Genomic DNA, 24167 nt, shown 5'->3' on the forward strand with positions numbered 1-24167 from the left:
GTTATATTTTTCTTGATGTTAATGTGTTTATAGTATACCCGTCCATTCATTTACGAGGCACTTATTTTACGCGAGTTTCTTGTTTAAATTATACCACTAATTTGTTCCATTCTAATTATCATTTTAATACAATGTCCAATCGTTGTAGTGATCAAGGTTATCTTTTTTGAGGTACGAAAATCAGTTTTTAATTGTCACATTATCAACAGAATCATCTCTATATTTCAGTTAAATATTTGTAACAACTGCCACAAGTTTATTTATGACTTTTATTTGCAAAGAATTTAATTTAAACTTTTACTTAAAATTTAAAAGAAGCTATTAAATATATAATGTCATTCAATATGATTACGAAGGCATCGGATAAATTTTTTCTTCGAAAACAAAACGCTACGGGCTTACGATAGAAAATCGATTGCTGCAAAAAGGCTGACGAGTCTCGCATTAATTTAGAAATGTATTAGAGCACAGAAATAATTGGTTGGCTAAAGAAGGACCGATGAAAGAGCGGAAGACCAACACTGCAATGTCTAGAGTGGACTAGGGTAAGTTGATACAGGGGTAGATCGATACAGAGGAATTTTTTCAACAGTGAGTATGTGTATTCTAACCAGGTCGAGATAAAAGTAGATATTTGCTTAAACCTCTGACACTACGGAGTTCACGTGTGGAGACATGTGCAACAACAGGCACTGAATTATTTCAATTCCCCATAGTAAAAAGGAAATTCTTGTATAAATTCCTGAGACTGTTCAGACATGTTATGTAATTAAGACATCAAACTTCATATGAAGAATTAATTTGATTTTACAAATTTTTCGTGTATTTATATGTATAAGTATTTTCAGTGTTAATTATTGTTAATATTTGAAATTCAAAAGTGTGTTAAATTCATGTGAGTATAAAAATTGAATATAAATTAATACTTCACATAATAAATCAATTACTTTGTAAATGTCACTTATATTTGGAAGACTTTTAATACTTATCATTTCTGTAATTTCAAATACTTTGCAATATCACAATTAACATTAAACTAAATAATCCAATTTAATAATAATTATATAATGCGAATGAAAATAACTTCAACTCGAAAAAATGATCTCCAAGAATGACGTATAAATCATTAAAATGAATAAGCTCATTGAGAAAGTATAATATTTCATTTTATAGTTGAAGTATGCGAAATGTTCGCGAAACAAATTTCAAGGAGAAAACGTAAAGTGTTCCACGTACCGACAAATTGTAAGGGAGTACTTCTATAACGTCCGAAACTGTAATGTAATTACAACCTCACGCTTACAAAACCTTCGAACATAAAGTACACGAAAAGTGGTTAAACACTACAAGAATTTCGTTTTCGGAAGCGTAATTACAAATTCTTTAACTATTAGTAATTCAGTTGAAGCGATTTTTTTCTTATTCTTCCTATCGGAAATGATTAAATAATAGAACAATGCTCAACCCCGTCGACATGGTTTCTTTCAGCAATTTCATCTATCGAGACAAGCTCCCACTCGGCCGGATAGGTTTAACTTATAATTAGTTAAAAAATCGATGTCGGCGCTGATAAAACGAGCCACTCCAGAATCCAGAGCCGACTTAAACGCACTTCCCTGGGCGATCGTTATCTCATATAATTCAATATTACCTCTCAGCGTAAAAGCTACCTTCTCATAGGCGGTTTGTGCATTTCATATTTGATAACTAGTTTATTTCATTAAGGTTGCATCCATTTGACAATTTTTAAATAGCTCTAGTCATACGACAGCGGCAGTGATTAGAACAGGGTGAAATTTAACGACAAAATACTTCAAGTATTATCTGAAGTTATAAAATAATACATTTTAATCCTGTGTTTCAGATGCGTATAAAAAATATTTATGAGCGATAGATTTAAATGAAAAAAAAGAAATGGTACAGTGCAAACGAGTATAACATTTGATAAAGTGTATTTATTTTTAGTATAAGCACCACTGTTCGTTTGTAACAAGATACACCGTTCGAAAGCATTGCTTAGATATTCTTTCATAGGCGTCGCATTAATTTAGCAGAAATATTTCAAATGAACCAGCACTATTTTCATTATCTCACAAATAAAATATTATTTTTAAAGACTATTTTGAACATTTATTAAATGCAAATTGAACTGTTAAAATTAAGTTGATATTTATGTACATAAATCGAACTGAAATTATTTTAAAAATGTTCCAAAATATTTCTTTCTTAGTGAGATTGTAATTTGTATAAAAGGACATAATTATATGGTTATTATGTTGTTAGAAATAAATATGTAATGAAATATACGTAATAATATGATAGATTTATTGTTATACTTCCTGTGAATTTATCCCGAATATTCCAATGACATTTTAATTAATTAAGCATTAATGAATTAAACTGAAGTGTAATTACATAATTTATAACTACACATTTACTTCTACCGTGTTTCTTCGATAACCAATTGCTTTTCATCAATGTAGGTTACTTTTGGGATGCCCCATAAATTTGAATGGAAGTTTCAAAGCCAAACGAAACTCGAAAAATCAAATTTTCTCATGAGTTACCCATTTAGAAAGTTGTTCAACTATCTGCATAAAAAGTTTATATTATAAGAATAATTTGAAAATTGTGCTAAAAATGAAAAATATTATATTTTTTTATATGGTAAAGTAATATACTTTTTGTAGATCTAAACAAAAAAGCACAAATATTTTATAATAAAGCAGTTCTATCACTTTCAATCTTTATACTGTTAAGAATATACCAATTCTATATATTGTATATATACTAACTGTATAATTAGATATACTATTTAAAAATATGATGATAAAATTTAAAACTAACATTTATTATTTTTTTGGACAAATATCCAATTATAATACTACAAATAGAACATTTTTATAGGTATACCAAATTGGAATACAAACACACTTGAAATTTTAAAGATATGTAATAATTACTATATTTTTGGAGAAGCTCAAATTTTTCTGCAATTGGTTCCCGATTATGTTTCATTAGGGGAAGAAAATTTCGTGATTGATGAAACTAATTCCGTAGTGGCGATTATTAGAGGAAAACATAGTAACATGCAGATAAATAAGGCAGAGACAGCTGACTGAAAAAATTAGGGATCAACCTATCATAAATCAAGGCATGCTCCCCCTTGTATACGAGAGTGCAGGTTTACTTTTATCGTCCGGAAATTCGATTGTCTTTTAAAAGTTATATTTATCTATAAAATTACAGTTTCAATTAAGTAAAATAATTAAGTAAAAATACATTCAAATAATTACTCTTGAACGCATTCATTGCAGAGAATTCCAACGAAGTAACAAAGGTAACTTATGAATATGAGTTATATAGGTCAAAGATATATATCAAACTGTGTAAACATTTATGTCTGCAATCTTGACCTTTTCCATAGCACCCGTACAAAATGTAAGGGTGAAACGAAATGTAAAAAGTTCCCTGGCGTTATGTAACTCAGATACGAGCAGTTATGTGTTTGGCTCGAATTGATGAAAGCGACACAGATTCGCTTAGAAATTCGAAATCGTTTCGAATATGTGTCCCCGATCTGTCATCTTTAAACAACTGAACATACAGATCCATGGTAATATCTATGAGAGAGGAGCACTCTTTAATCATGAAAATCGTATACACTTTCTCACTTCATCCGTAAAGTGGCCGGCTCTCCTACAAACAAGGTGAAACTGACGTTCCGTATTATTACATCTGTAATTGAAGGCTACTGTAAAACTTCAATGGTCGGCGTTTTGACACTATGCGATTTATGGTGGTTAGGAAACAGTTCCCCTGTATTTACCGGTCGAGTAAAATATTATTTGAAATGAGAAATATTTTCTATACCGTTACATTGCTTACAACAGCATGTAAATATAATTTTGGAAGTAATTTCTCTTATTTGTTGTAATATAATTTTGAATTCTTGTAAAAATAATTTCATTTTGCCAAAATAAAATAGTTTCTTGGACTATCATGATTATTGTAAAATTGGGTTTAAACAAATTGGTATACATTAATGTGAAGGTATTATAACGTTACAATAAAAAGACGATGCCCAAGCATTGAATTACCAGATAATTGCACTCATTGTGAAATTTTATTAGATTCTTCTGAATTAAATTGTGGAAACCATTGTCTTCAATCGCCACTGCACTTGAATAGAATCTGGCCTTAGCTTGAGTACGTTGTATAATCGTGGACAAGTGTCTAGTCGAAGCTTGAATCGATACAACCGCACACATATAGATGCTGGTCCAATAATATTAACCATAAATTCTCGGTCTCCACGTCTATAGCTACCCACTATTCTTATATTCCTCCGTAACCAAAATACTTCATAACGCATATTCGGGACAGTTGTTACTATAATGTGCTATAGCACATTTAAAAATAATGTTTGATAGATACCGTACTTCCTATCATTTCCACTTGCAGCAAGTGAAACTCACACATAAGTCCATGGTAAGTTTCGAGTTCTTTTAGTTCATGCTAATATTTACCTATTTTAGAGATGTATTAGGAATTTAATGGTGCATCAAATATAAATATAAATATATACAAATATAAATATATAAATATCTATGCAAATAGATAATAGATTAATGTAACTTTACTGCATTTGTTTATGTAAAAAGTGTACAATTTTCTGTTTTTTTGCTCTATGAAAGTTGTTATGAATTATTATGAAATAGGTACTTTATTTAGTTGATGATATATTTAGATATAATTAATTTATAATTTTGTGCCATTGTTTTTAGTCATTTGTTCATCCAGTGCATGTAAAAATAACTTCACATTTTATATTCCGGCGTGAACAACGGTGTCAGGCCTGACGTGTTAACGGTGTTTTTACCTACCCACTATTTTACCCAATTTTAAATACCCAATATTTAAGGGGTTACAGCTTCAAATAAACAGATAAATTTATTATAAGTTAAATCTACGTATTATATAATGCATACTACAAGGAAAATAAATAAATATGAATGTTTATAATAACAAGCAAAATGAAATTTATACATTTAATAAAAAAAATATGTCAATTGCTATAAATAGAATAAATACATTTAAAAATTCGATTGAGAAAGGGTTACAAGTGAGAAATTTCCTAACACGTTTTCCGCTACGTTTGTTCCATTTTGAAATATATAAAAGACGTGTATAGAGAAAAAGTACATAGAATGGAAATGTGTTAATCGTGGTACTAAATCTAACTAACCTGACCTATAATTAAGTGTGTAACCGAGACCTCTTGCTAATCGATTCAATTGCTGCTCCTAGATCTCAGCAGTTTAAGCAGTTTCAGCAACTCATGTGAAACAATATGCGACGATAATTTCAATATAGTTGTAAATTACGAGTGGCAAAGGTGTCAAGAGGCGAATTCCCACAACACGCAACATTAATTAACACTAATTATGTTACACTTAATTTTAAGCGGAAAAGCATTTTTAAAATTAAATTTTTACCGAAGTTTTGCTGAACTATTAATTGAGGTATACAATATATTATCGGCATAACTAACTTATTTAAATATCAATTGGAATATAAAATATATTGTAGATGTAACTAATTTATTTCAACCTTTCCTTCGATTTTCACAGATAACGAACACTCGTCTGTCCTCGATATCGTCTAGGCTATTTTCGACAAGATGACTGTCCGAAGTACTCAAAGCTCTTCGAATAAATGAACCCTTCGTTGCATTCGTCAATTTCTGTTCTTAATACTCTACTTACACAAGTCCCTGTACTGAAAGCCACATTAAGATTTTTGTAGGTTCTAATTAGAACATTATTAATACTAATCACATCAGAACATATAAAATAATATTAATATATTATATAATTACATAAATATTATTGACTTTCATATTTTGGAATTTTTACCAGACATTAGTTGAATTACGTTATGTACACGTAAATAATTATTTCTCCTTATTCCTTAAAAACTGATTACAAATTACTCATGGAGTTTGCGAACTCATCAATCTAATTTATTTCGAAATTTTGTTCTTCGGCGTAATGCCTACAAAATTTTTCGTTAATTCTGTTTCTGTAGGCCTGGAAATTGTCTTATGCCTTAGGCACTGTGTCTACAGTGACTTTACTTACATTGCACATTCCTTTTGTGCTTGTATTATCTCTTTTAACACGAACTTTAAAATGATAAACAGCTTATAGGTATATAAACTTCTCCTCGTAACTCTTTCTTCTCTTTCTTTTCGTGGTATACATTGTATTTAAGCTAATAAATGGCCATATTTCTTATTGGTTTAATTAGAGACAATATTTTGTGATAATTCGAATCATTAGAAACAAAATTGATTCAACAGATTATTAGGCAAGATATAAATGGTTAGTGTCAGATATATTTATATCCGACTTAATGTAATAATGAATTAATATTATCAGATCACTTATAGTCAGTCAGAAAAATTTATATATACCTGTTAAACTTTAAATATTAAAGGAGAGAGATTGTGACATTTTATGTACATTATCGATTTAATAATAAATATTATTCAACTTATTTTATAATTAATTAAATAATTAACTATTTAATGATTAAAATTAATAATAAAGAGACATAGAATAATGAAACAGACTTTCCAATTATTAGAGATACATTAATGGAAACAAAACTTTTAGTTATAAGTATTATAATCATATATTTTATTGATTTTAATATACGTATTCATAATAATAGTCAAGTTCTCAGTTTATTAATATAATCTTAGAAATAAATGGAAGAAACATCGTTAACTTTTCAAAATCTGTCTAATATTAACTAAGAAAAGAACAAATGTCTATAAAATACCAAAAGCCCATTCTTTTACATCGAACACATGAAATTGATGTCAATTATGAATATACAATTGTGACGAATTGTTAGTCCTCAAAATATCACTTTCACAGCGAGATTTAAATTAGAAAATAAATGAACAATAAACAAATGGTAGAATGCAATAACAACAGTAATACCAGGGATAACCATAAAAATTAAGAAGACCAACAGAAACGTTTACGCGAAATATTCTTTAAACGCTAATAAACCATCACTTTTTTCTCCTAGAGGTTGAAACTAAAATTCCGGACGTTTAAACACATTTTACTGTCACAGATAAGACAACAATGGATTGAAATCGTCAACTGAAAGATTAAACGTTTATGAAAACAATAGACATCATCGGACATAGGAATCAACTTGAAAATATGACTCAATGCAGCGTCAAAAGTGAAACAGCACAGAAGCTTCGATGTCAATAAACAAAGAATTAAATTCAGCGGCGCCAGAAGCTACCGAGGAGATCATAAACGAAGTTGAACACAGAAATATTAAGTATCATGGTGGACGGCACAAGTTGCTGAGAGTTCGGTTTGCACACGCCAGTTTTCATTTGCTACAGCTCATTTAACCAGTTAACTGCGTTTCACGAGTATACACGTAATTTTAAAGCTTGAAATGGTACTAATTCTTTCAACGACGAATTCTTCATTTTTTTCAGATAAACGTGTATTTTATTTTTCAATAAAATGTACCATAGATACATTCGTCCTACGTTTGACGAGCACACACTTCATTTTTTAAATTTTATTCTGCGGAAAACGAGAGATTGTTCAAACTAAATTCCACAGTTAACAGGTTAATAAGTCCATCTACGATAATGTTTACCTGGATACTGATACCATACAAGTTTTCGAAAATCGGGTAGCTAAACCATTCCCTTCCTATGCACTGTAAATAAAATTACAGTAATTTTTCTTCCTGCACAATGAAACTGTTTGAAGACTTTTTCGAGTACGAACACTATGTATACAGCACGTTTTAGAGCAGTCTACTCGTACAAAAGGACGAAAAATGTCGATCGGAGCTGCTGCAAAGTGGATGGAAAGGCCAAAAAAAAAACGTTCATAAGCAAATTGAGTGAAGCGATATAAAAGGGACCATAACCGTCGATAACCTTTTAGAACGTGGTGCGACGCGAAAAACAAGAGATGAGGGGTATAAACTGATGGAGAATATGATTATGATAAACCCTCGCTGTTGTTATATTAAACACGTTTCACGTCTAAGAAGAAGTACATGTTTACAATGTGAGGACATTCTTATATGTTTGTCTTCTCACAATATTAAATTTCAAAGCATAATAAAGAAACGATGTAAATGAAATAAGTATATAAATATATAATGAAACAAGAACTCCTTGGGAATACAAAAAATATTGAGTTAATTACTGATGAGATTATAATAACAGTTGCTATTATTAATTATGCTTCGCTGACTATGAAACTTGTACAAGTGTCTGTTCACAGATGTATTTCCAAGCAAGGATTTAAGATCTTAGCACTATCTATAAATGATAAAAATTGATAGGAAAGGGACAAAAATCAACTGAACGAAACATTGAAATATCGAAGCCATTTCCATACAAAATGAAAGACAAACAAATGATATCAAAGTATCACTGAACTAGCTTTCATAATTAAATTTCATTGAAAACGTATTAAAACGTACATATAAAACATAAAATTCGATCTCCACCAGAAGAATATGTTGACAGATTAATGGATAATATTCTTAGAAGACGTAAAGTCATTATAAACAACAACCGAGATTACACGACATATTCACATGGATGAATCGCGGAAGAAAAGTCAAATTGCCTGACTTCTTAAAAATTTGTACGATAACAGTATTTAGATAAAAGTATTTCCACTCTACATTCCTGGTAGACAAACTATAAGCAGCAGCTTCGTCTTTGCTGATTACCCTAGGAACACTTACAGCGAAAAAGCGTGCCAGTGATTCGGTCCAGAGACAACAAAGAGGGCTGGCTCGGCGAAAAAAAAATTCGCGAGTCCGTTAATGTCTGTTTAAGAAAGTCGAGTCATTTAGAAAAAGATCCAAGCTTGGTAATCGAGACACAGCGTTACCGCGAACACCGGAGAAAATTGGAAAGATAATACTTCACGCTGAGAATGCCGGGAAAGGATCGATCGGCTCGCACGCGTTTTGAGAGATACGCAGGAAATAGTTTCTATCGGTTAGGTGAAACAAAAATCATAGCGAAACGGAGGATCAACATTTTGAAACAATGAGTCCGGTCAACTGACTCGAACGGAATAAAAAAAAGAAAGCTGAAACGATGCCCGCCACAAAGAAGAACTGTTGACGAATCCTCACCGTTACTGAACGGGAAAAAGAACGTTTTCAACGAGTGACGACCCGTGAAGTCCAGGGCAGTTCCGACTAATGTGCGCCTGAATGAACGTAGATGTCAACGGCAAAAGAGGGAGAATGTTTCCTGGCTGCACGCTAGGAAATGTCGCCGAGAGGCAACGAACGATTCTCCAGTGAACCATTTACAGAAAAAACAAGGCTATCATTGGAGTTTGGCTTATGTAGACGATCACACGCTGAGACTATAAAAGAAGCAACATTTCATCCCGATTCAGGGATACTTGAAAGGCTACGAGATTACACGAAATTAGTAGCAGAACAGATACAGCTTCATCAAATTAAGCAACAAAATGTCTCGCTAAACATTCAAGACCACAAGATGAAGCAGGTTAAAGAGCTAGCACTCGATCGTTCGCCAAAGCCGCGAATGTGTAACGGCAGCATAGATATAAACGATGCAGGAATAACGAAGAATCAGCGTTCTTAAGGGAGCTTAGGAAACCGTAGAAGCTCCGAACGTTGGAATTCCTTGGCGGCCACGGGAAACGAAACGAACCGAACCCTCAGAATCTCGGTTTATTTTGCTATACGCGAAACCAAGGAGAAGATTGCACGAAGTTGGGAAAAGAGAAACAAAGTTAGGGGTTGGTTTCAAGGGCTGAATGGGTTACAACGTCGAGGAAAACGTTACTCACGGCGATTGTCGGTCGGCTGCTAGCTGCGAAACGGGGGTTGCTCTCCTCTCCTGGCTGGTTCCTCGCCGCGGTGGAGTTAGGCGAACCCAGTCGATGCGAAAACAGATGTAATTATCTCTTGGTGAGGTAGGGAAACACGGACGTCGCGTTTTACAAGCGCATCGTTATACGCCCTGCGACATCGACGACGACGTAGACGGTGGAAAATCTATCGGTGGCACGGTCTCTCGAGGTGGGACACGAGTGCGCCTGACCGCTGGCGAAGCCACGAACATGGCCGATCCGACGAAATCGATAAAACACGTTACGTTTTCCGCCGTTTCGACGGAGCCGACGCTCTGCGCCGTCCGCCCCCGTTCGTCCGATGCGATGGCCGACGCGTGCGCCCCGGCGCCGGCACCACGGACGCCGGAGATCACCATCGTGCCCGACGTCACACTCGACCGCGGACGTTTAACGGAACTCACCCCTTTGACGTACGTATCCCGATCTCCGAGCGATCTCAGTCAGAAACTGGCGAAATTTGTCGAAGGAACGGCTCGAATGGCATTCAACCCCTTAACGCTAGGACTACCGACCAGCTGAATTGACTTTTTCAAATTCTTCTGTAGGAACTCTTCTGAATGTGTCCATTGAGATATCGATTGACTTATCATTCAGTTTGCATGCTATTAAATCCATTTCTTTGATGACTTCTCTGAGAAGTTTTTATATAAATAATTGGTCATTGCGAAAGTAGAATTTGGGAATAGGTCGGTTTGACCCATTTGGTAGTATAGTGTGAACGATCAAACCTAGAACACATCCCGGACATCTCGGATTCAGGAAAACAGTATCGAACTTGTTCGAGTTCGATGGTATGGGTTACTTTCTTTATATGAATGAAAAGCTATTGTTACAAGGAATCGAACGGTAGCGATTTTATTTTGACAATTAAATGGGAATAAGTTTGTTGGTTGACTTGAATATCGTGAATAATATACATATGCACAGGGGAAACTTGTGCGTTGAAGGGTTAACACGTTCAGTGCCGCCTATACAAATTGATGGCAATTTTTAACTTACGGGTGCCAATTTTCGTGAGAAAATATATTTTTGTGTGGCATGAAAAACGTATAAAAGTATATACAATATATAAAAATTACTAAAAAAGTTACAGAATATCAGGAGACTTCCTGTTGCTGAATATGTTAAAATTAGAACTATCAAACAGATCAAAATGACCCATTTCAGAATTTTTATTTTACAGATATTAAAATTATAACAGAGTCTTCTTGAAGTTATGTAAAATTAATTGTGTAAATACTCGTAGAGACATGGCAATATAAATTTTTTCGAATCACAAGAAATGCACATTTTCAGTTTTTATAAAAAAATTATAAATGAGTAACCCTAATTGCTCAACAGTTCTTGTGTTAATATTAAACGCTATATGATAGAAATGAAATGCTACCTTAAAGTATGCAACATTACAGCAAATAAAATATTTTTGTTTCAGTACTCTGTAATACAAAATGAAACATTTTCGATCAAGTAAATTCGATTTTCATTTAAGGAAAAATCCGGGTGTAACACAGTATATCGTTCTATATTTTCGTTGTTCCAGTTCCTTTTTCGTGGGTGCAGAATCAATTGATCGGCAATGGTCACAAATATTTTTAAATGAAGCTGCAGTATTTTCAATACCTTTCGAGTGAAATATTATTAATTTGGAAATTATTTTAAAAGCTTATATTATTTTATGATTTGCTGCCTCAAATAATACTTGATCCAATATTTATTAAATAAAGAGTCATTCAAAATAGTATTATACATTATAAATGACGCACTCTTATACAAAATTTAACCTCTAATTCGTTATTAACTAATTATAGCTTTTCAAAAGCAGAAATTGCAAAAATGTGTCAGTTTTCTTGTATTTTATAACACATTTAAAAACTTCTATTGTGTGCACAGAATAACATCACGATGAACCCACGTGTAATAAATATAGAATGCCACTGAACCGGTAGTACACTCTGAAAAGAGGGATTGAATGTGCACGAAAAAATAAAAAAAAATCTAGAATAAAATTTGCTCGTAATTCACTTTCTATTTGAGAAAATTCAATGTAAATTTCGGCCAAGCACGGATGCTATTCAATAGAGGTTAGCTAACGTGTCTGAATATGATTTATCATTTCTACTTACCATATCCGTGCATACACGTGCAACAGATAATTCTTCAACATCGATTTATTTGAAAATAACATTCTGTACAAGCAAATATTACTCTACATTTTCAATTTATTTTTACATAAAAATCCACTTTTTTAGATTGCACTGCCACATTAAGAACCCCTATTATGAAATAAATAGACTAAAATGTAATTGATTTTGTGAACTACATTACTTTTTGATTGATTAAATTCACTAAGATTCAGCAACATGTAACGTAAAAGAAAATTGTTTAGAACTATTAAAATTATTTAAAACTGTGCAGTTTTTTGCTTTTGAATTTATTGATCGTAAATCAATATTAACGCCTAAAAATTTGTAATTGATTTTAATTGATTTTAATGGATTTAAGCCTTAAATACATAATGTTATCAATTAGCAACACACTCATTGCTTATTTGATTATTTTTGAAAACTCTTGTTGTCTTAATAAAAGAATTTATTAACAAACGCATTTTTTAAATAAAATGAAATGGAAAGGTAATGTTACTTAAAAATTACATCACTTTTTTCAAATTTAATTCATTTAAAGATTGAATGTTCCAATTGGTGTTCCTTAACGATGATTGAGCACAGCGTTTAGTGACGGATTGTTATGCTGTTCCAATAACTTCCCGAGATATAGCTGCGCAAACTCCAATTATTCGAACTCTCCTGTTGTCCAGACTAGTTGTTTCATCAAGTTATTGATATCGCGATAGATTGCTTCAGAAAGCCAATGACAAGTAAACTGCTTCTTGATAACATGTTTATAAACATATGACATTGAACTCCATCAAAAGTAAAACTTGAAAACACGAAAACGTACGACAACTTGGTGTTTCAGTTTCTTTCGACAAGTTACCGTGATGCGATGAGTTACGGTAAAATGATTCCGCTAGCCTTACAGTATCAAAATCTTCATTCAACACTTTGATTATCCAATAAAATCCAGTAAAACTTCTTTATAACGATTACTCTAGTATTTTTCTTATATCTCATATATCCAACAAAATTCTCAGTTCGTTCATTACGTTACCAAGAAAATTAGTGTTTAAGTTTACGTAAATATTTAGTTTATAAAAGTTTTAATTTATAAAAGTGTAAATATTTTAAGTTTATAAAACTTTATGTTAAAAAAATTAACACAATTCAACAGTACAATATAAGTTGTTTCCAGACTTTTATGTAGTCTTATCCATAACGTGTGGAAATCTTGATTATTCTCGACTGATAGTTACAAGAATTTTTATCGCGGTATTTATACTGTGTCTTTGGGGAGGCATTATCTTTCCAAAGACACAAGGGTGCAGTTTCTTCCTGCGGCACCACCTTATTTAGCGGTGGAAAAACTCCCTTATCGCTGACATTTTGACAAGGTGATGAGCATACGATATTTGGGATTTTCCCGGCTTGCGAGTATTTTGTTATGGAGAACTTCGCCTGTGATGGTACGCGCGTGAAACCAATAAAGCAATTTGCCTCTCAACTTGCAAATACCAAAGGAACCTTCTTTCAAGCCTGAACCTTGGCATCTGTAAGCTTTAATCTCAAATTGTTTTTACCATACAAACGATTTATGAACCACATGTTAGGATATATTACTAAATGTTATATTAAATACCTCTATCGTTTACGATTGACTTCATTCTTACGTAAATTACTCTTTTCATAAGTCACTGACATTTTTCGATTTTACTGTTGGACATTTTTGCACTATATTTATCACAATTAGGAGCCTAAAAGATTTTAAACAAAAATTTACACCTAATATTTAAAGATCTAAAATATTTTCAATATCATAAAAGCAAAGAACTACTAAACAATACATTGCAATAGTATGTATTTGCCTATAACTGCATAAAAATCATTTTTATCCAAACAAAGTAGAAAAAGCTTGGAATATTAAGATTAAATTTACATTTTAAACTATATCTACAATATGCGATTGGTTTATTAAATTACGATCAAAATTTATGCACAAAATCCTCAAAATATAGGTTTTCTGTAATAGCAATTTATTATTGATACTATTTTATAAATAATAAAGAAGTTCATTACAGATCGCAAATTGGTAATTTAGTATAGATTTTTACATTACAGAAGTTGTATCAACAAATTGGAATTACAAAAAATTAGAAAATTAGCAGGAAACAAATAGCCAACAAACAAACTAGTAGAAGAAAAGATCAGAAACAACGCCATGGTGTTCCCCACTGAACAGGGTGCTGCTTATCGACCAAATATCGACTCCTGGAACTTCAGTTCGTGAACACTTTGGCGGCAGTAACGCTGATGAGCACCCTCGAATCATTATCTAAAGGGTAGTGCTCGACTTTAAGTGGGTCCCCAGCTTTATTTTTGCGAAAGTAGTTCGGCCTGGTTGCACCTTAAGATTTTGTTGCTCAATTCGTTAATAGAAACTGCCCAATTAAATGGAAAATACGGAAATAATCTGCGAGGAAAATCTACAATCAAAAGATCTAAATGATCCGGATACAAATATATCGGGAAACGAAAAATCATCGATGCATTCTTATGGGAGAAACTTAGAAGCAGCGATTCAAGCTAATTTTTACAAAATTCCTGATATACCCAAAAAATATATTGAACCCATAATTCTCGATACGTCGTTACCCTATGTAAGTAATTCACTAATCAGTAATTTGATAAATAATACTATGCAACTATGTAACTGCAAGATTCGTCTATATACAGTAACGCTTAACTTTTACTTGTGAAATAATTCATCAGAAAACATTATTTTTAGATTCCCCTTTATGCCCACTTAAAAACGTATGATTTAAAACCCGTTAAAAGACCTAAAACTCCACCGCTGTTATATGCGTTACGATCAAAAACTCTGTAAGTATCATTCGAAAAATATACGCAAAATAATATATAGCGAAAAAATTATTGTATCGAATTATATTTACTTTATACAGTAGCAAAGACGATACTGAATCTTGTTTATCTTCTAAAACATCACCCTTAACGGAAGGAATCTATACGAGGGAAAGTTCCGGTACACCGATGTCAAAAGAAAATGGAAAAAGTTTAAAAATAGAATAAAATATCAAAGCGAGAAACTGAAAACTTTAAATCATATTCACATGTGTTTTTAATGACTATACAGTAATAATAAAATAAAAATGAATTAGGAAAAGAAAACTTAAGATAAATATAATTTAATAAAGTTAAGAAAATAACTGTATACATTGTTCAATTATATGACAAAAACAAATTAAATAAATATATTTAATCTTACACTTTAATTTATTAACATTCATAGCTTTCATTAATTTCTTATTTGTTTTTATTTTATATAAACTAAACAATTTCAATGAAGATATTTTTTCTCGGACACGAAACTTATCGTTTCTAAGTATGAAGTATTAGGTTTAATTGGTTTCCACAAATCTGGATTATACTACGCATGAATTTTGTATAATATTATATAATATCCAATTTACTTTTCAAACAATGTTGCATACTTATTGTCAGATGTATTCCCAATAATTTCATTATTTTATAAAATAAATTTTATTCGTACTTTTATGTTTTATTATATATTCTCTTTTATTATGATATACGGGTATATATTTTTGTAATATAAAAATAAATTAAAAATATGTAGGTATTGATATTTATGTTTCAGTTTTAAATCATTTGTTTATTATTCTATATAGTAAACATATACTCTACTAAACTAAAACTACATAAATATATACTCTACGTTTTCACGCAGCGGATATATAATGTGCTCCGATCGTGATGATTTGAATGGAGTAGGCAATTCTTACGCATAGGTTATATCTGAAGTATTTATCTTTCAATTCAATGTCGATTTTTCACAGTTAGTGTAATCACACTCGAAACTGCAACAGACGCAGTTACAGTATGCAACAATGAAGAAACTCAACGAATTAGTCACAATTTACTTCTTACTACAATATTTGTACGGTGTTTGTACAACTCACTTGCTCATAAACGTAAAAAATCAGGTATGATTTGATTAATTCTTGTAAATTTAATTATGTCATCACTTAACAGAGATTAGAATTATTAATAAGACTCTCTTCCACAGGTTAAATTCGAAATAGTTTAGTGTTAAAATAGTTTATGTTAACCTCAAAAATAGTAAAAGTAATAATGAACTTTTCAGTAATGATAAAATTTTTAATTCACAGGGTGGTGATATTCTGTTAGAGACAATTTCATCAAATGTGACTGAAGATGTAATTACTTTAGAATTTCAGTGCTCGGATGGCACTTTGGTGACACAGCTTATTGATTTTAAAAATGTAATTTGAAAATGAATGTTGTATTATTACATATTTGCAGTCATATAATTCAAAATTTTTCCATAGGAAGTACAAATTATAAAAGCCTTGGTTCTTGGTGAAGAAGAACGAGGTCAAAATCAGTATCAAGTTTTATGTTTTGTAAATCATTTTTTCAAAGTGGATTTTATATCTTCTGATGCTATGTCTAAATTGCGACAAAAAAATCCAGGGACTGTTCGTGTAGCGGAAGAGGATAAGGGCCATGTAAACTATACCATGGACTTATTTTTGGATGTTTCTGAATCAAAAGATATTTCTAAACACATTGCTACTCTTTGTGGAGAAGCAGCAGGATCTGCTTATACCAGAAATGAAGACATAAAACAATGGATTCAACGACCTGGTAAGTAAATTTAAAAAGTATAATTAATATATAATTTAATATACTTACAAGTAAACTAACATTTTAATATCAAAAAAGTAATTCGTACAAAAGGTTTTTAAAGTAATTATATATACAATATCATTCATTATCCATTAGGATCATCAGAACTTTCACTTATGGCAGCTGTATACAATGTTAGCACAAATTCTTTAATGCAGCAAGGTACAAATGACTCGAAGCCATTATTTATAACAAGATGTGCAGACACATCAAATATGTGGGCTCCTTGCACTTGTTCATTAGAATTATGCATTGGGTGGTATCCATGTGGTTTGAAATTTTGTAAAGGAAAGAGCGATGGTAAAAAAGCAGCTACTCCATATAAATGTGGTATCAAAACTTGTAAAAAATGTTTTATATTCTCATATTATTCCAAAATGAAACAGAATTGTTTGTGGGATGAATGACATATAAGAACATTGTAGGCATTAAGTTTTGTTTTATAAAGAATTATAACATTGTTTTAAATATGGAGAGGTTTGGGTATCCTTTGGAATGTAAATTGACATTTTTACACCAAAAAGAACTACATATAATACATTTTCATTAATATCTTTTCTAATTTCACTTTTATTATATCGAATTTATTAAACATTTATCGTTCTTATGTTTATAAAATTAAAGAGTTCTTTAAAAATGTATTTCTATTTTCTATGTACGTTTGTTGAATTAGCTAAATTATGAAACCTTTAACTTAATTAGATATAAATGTATAAATTATTTTATATAGTGTGCACTTTTCATAATGCTCATTTTTAAAGGAACATACAGATTCACTTATTACAGGAATATTTCTAAAACTGTTATTTAAACTTTGATATAGCTAAATATCTTTCATTATTTAATAATATATTATTTTCTCCATCTTATACTTTAAAGAAACTAAATTAGGTTAGATTGTATAATTTAAAATCAACATTTAAGAAGTTTTAGATGCATTCTCATACTTAGAAATTTGACTGAATGGATAGATTTGTAACAGCAATATTTGCAACACACTAGAATAATAATTTATATACTCTATGAAAGGAGGGTGTAAGTAATACAAACAAATTTTGAAGAAAAGATACTGCATTTTAAAAGACTTAAATATCATATCTTATAATATATAAATTCCAATTTGACTCTTCATTCTATTACATTCCCAACTTGTCATTTAATATATTTATGGGGAATATAATTATTCTTAAGGTAGTTCACTATGTGCACAATGTGTATTAAAAATAGTATACATTACATATATTCTTATGAATAGGCACATATGGTTGTTTAGTGAAATATAGGTATCCACGTACTTTGTTAAAAAATAAGAATTTCATACAAATAACGTGCAATCGTTTAAAAATCTTTTCACGAGTTTGAAAACGATTGCCTTCTATTCTCGTTTACAGCTGTTGGTTAAAAATGAGTTAACAGTGAGAACAGCACGAGTTACAAATAATCCATTCAGGGTATTATAAAACCCTCTGTATCTAATTTACCCACGTCTGATGCTACAATGCATTATGCGTGTATGTAAAGAATTTTATATATGACATATAAAGCTGCCACTGATTCGTGTAAGTTTCAGTTCTATATGGTGCAGGATATTAATTGTACTATAGAGTTTGAACATGAAAGTATTTGAACTTTAGTAATTGTAGATAACGATATCAGAATTATATTAACAAAGTTTGAATACTATACCACTTACAACATATTTTATGCAAATACAGAGAAAAGGCTACAAAAATATTTAAACAGTAAGTTATTTTTTGTTTTCAGATTGTTTGAGTAATAATGTGTACAATTTCACTTTTCAGAAATATTTCTTTCCTTACAAAACATATATTCAATTTATTCAAACTTTGCTAATACAATTCTAATGAGTCTCACTGTAGATTTAGAATATATTACACTATTGCATTTAATTTACATATCTTATTAACTAAAAGTGTTAAATTACGAACATTCCAATACTTTCATGATTCAATGATAATTCAAATACAGGAAGCACATACCTAAATTAGATCTGTATATAAAAACTCCTGTTAAAAATTAAGTTGTGTACAGTGTGTATCATAAAAATTGCAATATCATTCATGTGAGTGATACTATCAATTTGTGTAGAGCTTGTGTTTACTGTTTATACAGAAAAAATTGCTTTGTATTTAAAAGAGAGGAATGAGAATACACATCTCATAGCAAATCGCTATAAACAAGACTGCAATATCTGTCCAATTTAACAATAAACTTAGATTATATACATACACACAAGACACAGTCTTCGCGCTTCCTTATAAACGCAAATCGTATCTAAAGAAATTTCGAATGTAAAAGAAATAATTGCATATACTTACTCTTTTAATCAAATATCTACAAAGTTTGTACCACTGAAATGTAAAGGGCAGATGATAATGCTACAAAGTCGATGGTAGTTTTAGGTATCGCTTAGAAGCTGTATTTGTTAGGAGAACATAAGCGACACGTCGTTCGTCACGAATTTTGTTAAATACATATGAAAATAAGCCGTAGTGATTATTCGATGGAGCAATTTGTACGTGGACTGGAACGAATTACATTTGTAAACAGCAATATAAATTTGTATATATATATATATAATCAAGTTATATACACGTATAGTCACTGGGTGAATTGTAGATTAATTGCAAAATGTTAAGATACTGTCATTAGTACTTCGTTAAATTATGTGTTATTAATATGCATGTTTAAATTGTAAGAGAAACATACATGAATAATGAGGGTATAGTTACTAATTTTAAGATGGTCCAATGCGAGGGAAATATTTCAAACAATTGTTCCTGTTTAAAGGACTTACTCATTCATTGTTAATCTTTTGTGAAACAAAAAAATGAACGTACTGATTTACCATGGTAACATTAAAAACCGGGTTGGGAGAAATTTCGTTTTCGGGTAGTGAATGTGATTGTACAATAAGGAAAAGAGTGGGGATGCGTTGTAGCGTCTAAATGTTTTCTATCGACACACAGAATAAGAATTCGATGTAACACACCGAGTATGATTTCAGCTTTACACATAACATTGTAATTTATACACATATTTTTTATATATATATATATTTAATAAAAAGAATTAATAAATAATATGGATGTTTGATCATATTTATCATACACCTTCTTAAACGTCCTTATCGTATCTTTAAATAACAGATTTAAAGCGCGAATCACTGTCTTTCACACGGTCCAAAACGGTTCACTATAATATTTAAAACTTACGAACTTAAATATATAGTAACGCTTCGAAAAATTTCGAATTGACCAATTGAATATTTCAAATTGGGGTGATCATTCCTTGTTCGAAGACAATCTTTTCCTGTTGCTGGTGAAATGAAAAATAAAAATTGTTTCATTTTTTATTAATAAGATTTTGATGTCTTAGCAAACAAAGTTACACTGCTGAAAATTAATAAAATAGTACGGTCCTTTCTTTAGAATTATTTTATAATGCTTTACAATTATTACTTTAAATTGGAAAGAAAACCTCAATATAAATAAATATTGCACGAAAACATGAAAAATAAAAAATCTTTATGTTCGTAATTGTTGCAAATATACTGTAAAACATTCGAAATTTTTGAGGCATTGCTGCATAACAAGTAAAATCGAAATTCAATCAGAATGGTCGAGAAATGCACGGGACTATATGAGTTGATAATTATTTCTATTAAGTACGATACAATAGTTATAATAATTTAGTACTTTCCCGGCGTTCATTACATTCATCTAAATTCCATTTCTTATAAAGTATTCAAATTTAATATCGAACGATAAAATATCCTCGTTTATTGCCACGCTACGTGTAATTATATGCTACATAAAAATAGTAGAAGAATGAAAGTAGAAGCTTATGCGAGTAAAAAATTCTTTCCTATTTATAACGCTACATTTACAATGTGAATTTCAATTCAGTCGGCGGAACAAGAGGAAAGTAAGAGATCGTGCTTATACACATGTGATGGTGAATGAAACAAAACTTAGTAGTATACAATTGCTAAAAACAAGGTACTTCGATAATATCTTCATCGCTGAACATAACAATTTTTCAGTAAGTACTTTTCGTGTGAGTGTGGTAACATTTAACTGACGGGATTACAATTAATCAATAGTTGAATGAGGTTCAATTTTGTATAATTTAAAGAATCTGGAGTAAAAGAGGAATTTTTATATTCTATGAAAAATTCCATTAAACTGAAAGTAATATAAAAAAACTTAATGAGCTACGCTTTTTAATAGAATACAGCAACAGATAAATAAACGAAAATATTTCCTATGAGATTTTGAATTTTCGGTTTCGTATGACTACGGAGTTATAAATAATATACAGCAATTATGTTATTAACTAAATTTCATTATGTTCATTAACACAATTTCGATTTCGAAATTACGAATTCTTCTATTTCATTTTAAACGGAAACATATATATCGTAAAACTGAACGAGGGAGTGTTTCGAAGACACGTCATTTGATTTGTTACATTGTAGAACGTAGTTAATAAAGTATAGTGTACATACTTTATACTACAATATTGTATTTTTCTTTTATTTGAAAAATAAGTTACATTTATTAATGAGTTGTAAGTAGGTATACCTATAGAGTACAGTACAACAATGATAAATAATAAAGTTCTGCTCTATTTGCGACAATTTCAACATTTGTATATCAACGAAGATATCTTGCCACGTATATTTTTTGAATTTTCTACGAGGAACTGAATATATTATTGCACCCGCCAGTTAAGCGTTAATATACTGCAAAAATATATACATTTTAAGTTTTCGTTCCTTACGTATATTTTCCATGAATATTATAAATAAAATGACTAAATGTCACGATTTAAAGGCTAAAGATGGATTCTTTTTTAAATCTTAATGAATACATAAATTAACCTGTCTTAAGTAGCTTGCCATTGAATCAATCATTGTAAGAAAAATTCGTACACTGGAATTCGCTACGGAAATCGTTTCAACGATTCATCTTTCGTACGGAAATATATTGATATGTTCTAAATATACAGTGCCATGCGGTACCATGAGTGCATTGGTAGACAAAAATAACTCAACAATAGTGTCGCTGGTTTCGGCGGTCCACAGCTGAAAATGATGGTACTTGTGACACAAGTGGATATCACCAAAAGTTTCTGCAAAATAACATTAACTGTTTACGTTTTCTTTTTTATTGACACTTTTTGCTGATGATACTCTACAATTTCATTAAACACTAACAAAAATATTTTTCAAAATGAAACTGTATTGTAGTAAGTAATTTTATAATTGTCGTTATGCATCAGTTAGTAGTTTCAAACTGTTGTCATGTGACTTCGTTTGATATTTCATAATATTAAGAAAGCTGGTTTTTCTTTTCATTACAGAAATAACAATCGAAGTGTACGTATTATTGGAATTCGGGACAGCAGTACAGTAACCAGTATTGTGGCATATGCTTGCTTTACTGAATTAATAAATATATAACATTTATCGAAGAACATATGTTTGCAGAAACTTACGGTGCGATCTACATAAATTAGATAAACATTATTAGTAAATTTTTTATTAGGATATGTGTATCCGAAATTTTTGTTTTTCATATGCATATATTGGAAAAATGTGGAATTATAATTATGTTGAACATTATTTAGCATTCACTTTGAAATGATTTTTTTTTATTACGTTAACAATAAAAATAATTGGGGAGAACTTCATGTAACTTCAAAATTTGATTATATCAAATTTATTTTCTGAATAAAAAATAGTAAGAAACTTTGAAAAATTATGAATAATATATAATGTTTGATTATTTTACAGAAATTAGGGTTACAAGAATTTTAAAATAATCCAAACAGTATTATGTTTGGACTCATTTTCATCAGGAGAACTTCAATAATTTTTTACCAATGTTTTAATGCAATTACAACGAAAAATTTGAATTTCATTCGATTACCGTGTGACTCATTTCAAGCATCTATATTATTTCCCCGTTTCCGACCGTGAGAAGTCCTAAATCGCAAGCAAGGAGCGCCTTCCTTTCACAGTCAATCAAGCGTTATAACGACCAAGGTAATTCTGACGTTTATAGACTGTCCTCGTAATTAAGGGATTAAAATATTATACATTTTTATTTTCATTTGAATCGATTTCAACCGTAACTTTCTATAAATATCGATTAACAACGTTTCCGAGAAAAATTGAGTTGCCGGAAAGTTTTTATGGATTTCTAGTTTAGTAGTGATATAATATATTTAAGTGGTTACATACATCCGAGGAAGCTAAAAAAAGGTTTGTTTTTCAAAAACATCAAACATCAAAGATTATCTTGCAGAATAGAATTACAAATTTTTTTAAAATGATGATTTCATGTAAACAGAAGCAAAATTAAAGTAAACATAAGTCACTTTCAGAACTTTAAATTCATTTTTCTAGAAACAAGATTTCCTAGAATTAGTAAAATTTGTGGAAATTGTCAATTTGTCCGTAATTTCAGAGCAAATCACAGTGACAGCAATTGAGCGTAGCTTTTCGAAGACCGCACTCTTTTTATATACATCCCGGATATACGTATACAGAAAAAAATAGAATTTTGTTTTGAAATATTTCTGTTTAACTATGTTGAATTAATTCTGTGCCACGAAATAAACAGCGAAAATTTTGAGCAACATCATGCTTTGCCAAACGCGAATAATTGTTCTTATATTAAAATTGCATTTACTCTGCTAAATTGCATCATATCATTTTTTTTAATTTACTTTTATTGCCAAGAAATATTTTAAGTACGCGTTTGAAATGAAATATTTTATTTTAAAATGTCTTATATAAAGTATAAAGTGTCTTATAGTATATGAGAAGTACTGTAAATGAGTGAATATATAAGATAAAATGGACAAAATAGATTTCATATAAACGTATGCCCATCGCGACCTTGTTTTTGAGTTACAATAATTTTTGTGTTATACTAATTACACTGTGGAACACGATTTTTGTTTTGTAATAGCCACTAGGTGATTCTTATAGCGTTCTTTGCCCTAAATACGAATTCGAAAACCAAATTATTGGTTCACGTCCAGTTTTCGAAAAAATTAGGTTTTTGGAAACACATATAAAAATTTTGAATATTGCGTGTCATTAAATGTTTGTAAATGATGATAAAAGTTTGAAAAACGGATGCGCGTACTTTGTACGCATTTCTGTTAAGCTGATCGTGAAAAGCCGTTTCATAATTATTATGAAAATTTATAACACAATTAAACATTATATATACATATAAGAAGTGACCGGAGTCCAGGTCCCCACAGCGCGTACTCACGGCCCTGAATAGCTGTG

The 24167-nt window shown here is 30.7% G+C and overlaps 3 protein-coding genes across 9 annotated transcripts in view; 2 read left to right on the forward strand and 1 right to left on the reverse strand.

The window, feature by feature from the left end:
* The window catches only part of Syt1 (synaptotagmin 1), a 31034-nt gene extending 20863 nt beyond the window's left edge, over nt 1–10171 (reverse strand). The window contains exon 1 of the mRNA XM_031990324.2: nt 9909–10171. The gene's annotated coding sequence lies outside the window, so the exon portion shown is untranslated. The remainder of the gene's footprint in view (nt 1–9908) is intronic.
* A 10-nt stretch (nt 10172–10181) lies between these two features.
* Nucleotides 10182–15256, forward strand: LOC116432874 (uncharacterized). 7 transcript variants are annotated; one of them, XM_076366056.1, is made up of 6 exons: nt 10182–10765; nt 13483–13640; nt 14207–14444; nt 14524–14745; nt 14874–14968; nt 15049–15256. In XM_076366056.1, exons 4-6 carry the CDS (start codon nt 14539–14541, stop codon nt 15173–15175), a joined length of 429 nt encoding a protein of 142 aa, XP_076222171.1. In that variant the 5' UTR covers nt 10182–10765; nt 13483–13640; nt 14207–14444; nt 14524–14538; the 3' UTR covers nt 15176–15256. The 7 variants fall into 7 exon arrangements, with proteins under 7 accessions (XP_076222171.1, XP_076222173.1, XP_076222172.1 ...); XM_076366058.1 differs by having other exon boundaries at nt 10182–10384; nt 10520–10765; nt 14207–14745; XM_076366057.1 differs by having other exon boundaries at nt 10182–10384; nt 14207–14745.
* A 581-nt stretch (nt 15257–15837) lies between these two features.
* oaf (BRICHOS-like domain-containing protein out at first) lies at nt 15838–19929 on the forward strand. Its single transcript, XM_031990316.2, has 4 exons — nt 15838–16107; nt 16294–16407; nt 16474–16792; nt 16931–19929. Exons 1-4 carry the CDS (start codon nt 16012–16014, stop codon nt 17239–17241), a joined length of 840 nt encoding a protein of 279 aa, XP_031846176.1. The 5' UTR covers nt 15838–16011; the 3' UTR covers nt 17242–19929.
* Nucleotides 19930–24167: the final 4238 nt, after the last annotated feature.

This window comes from Nomia melanderi, chromosome 3 (genome assembly GCF_051020985.1).
Source record: "Nomia melanderi isolate GNS246 chromosome 3, iyNomMela1, whole genome shotgun sequence".
NCBI lineage: Eukaryota > Metazoa > Arthropoda > Insecta > Hymenoptera > Halictidae > Nomia > Nomia melanderi.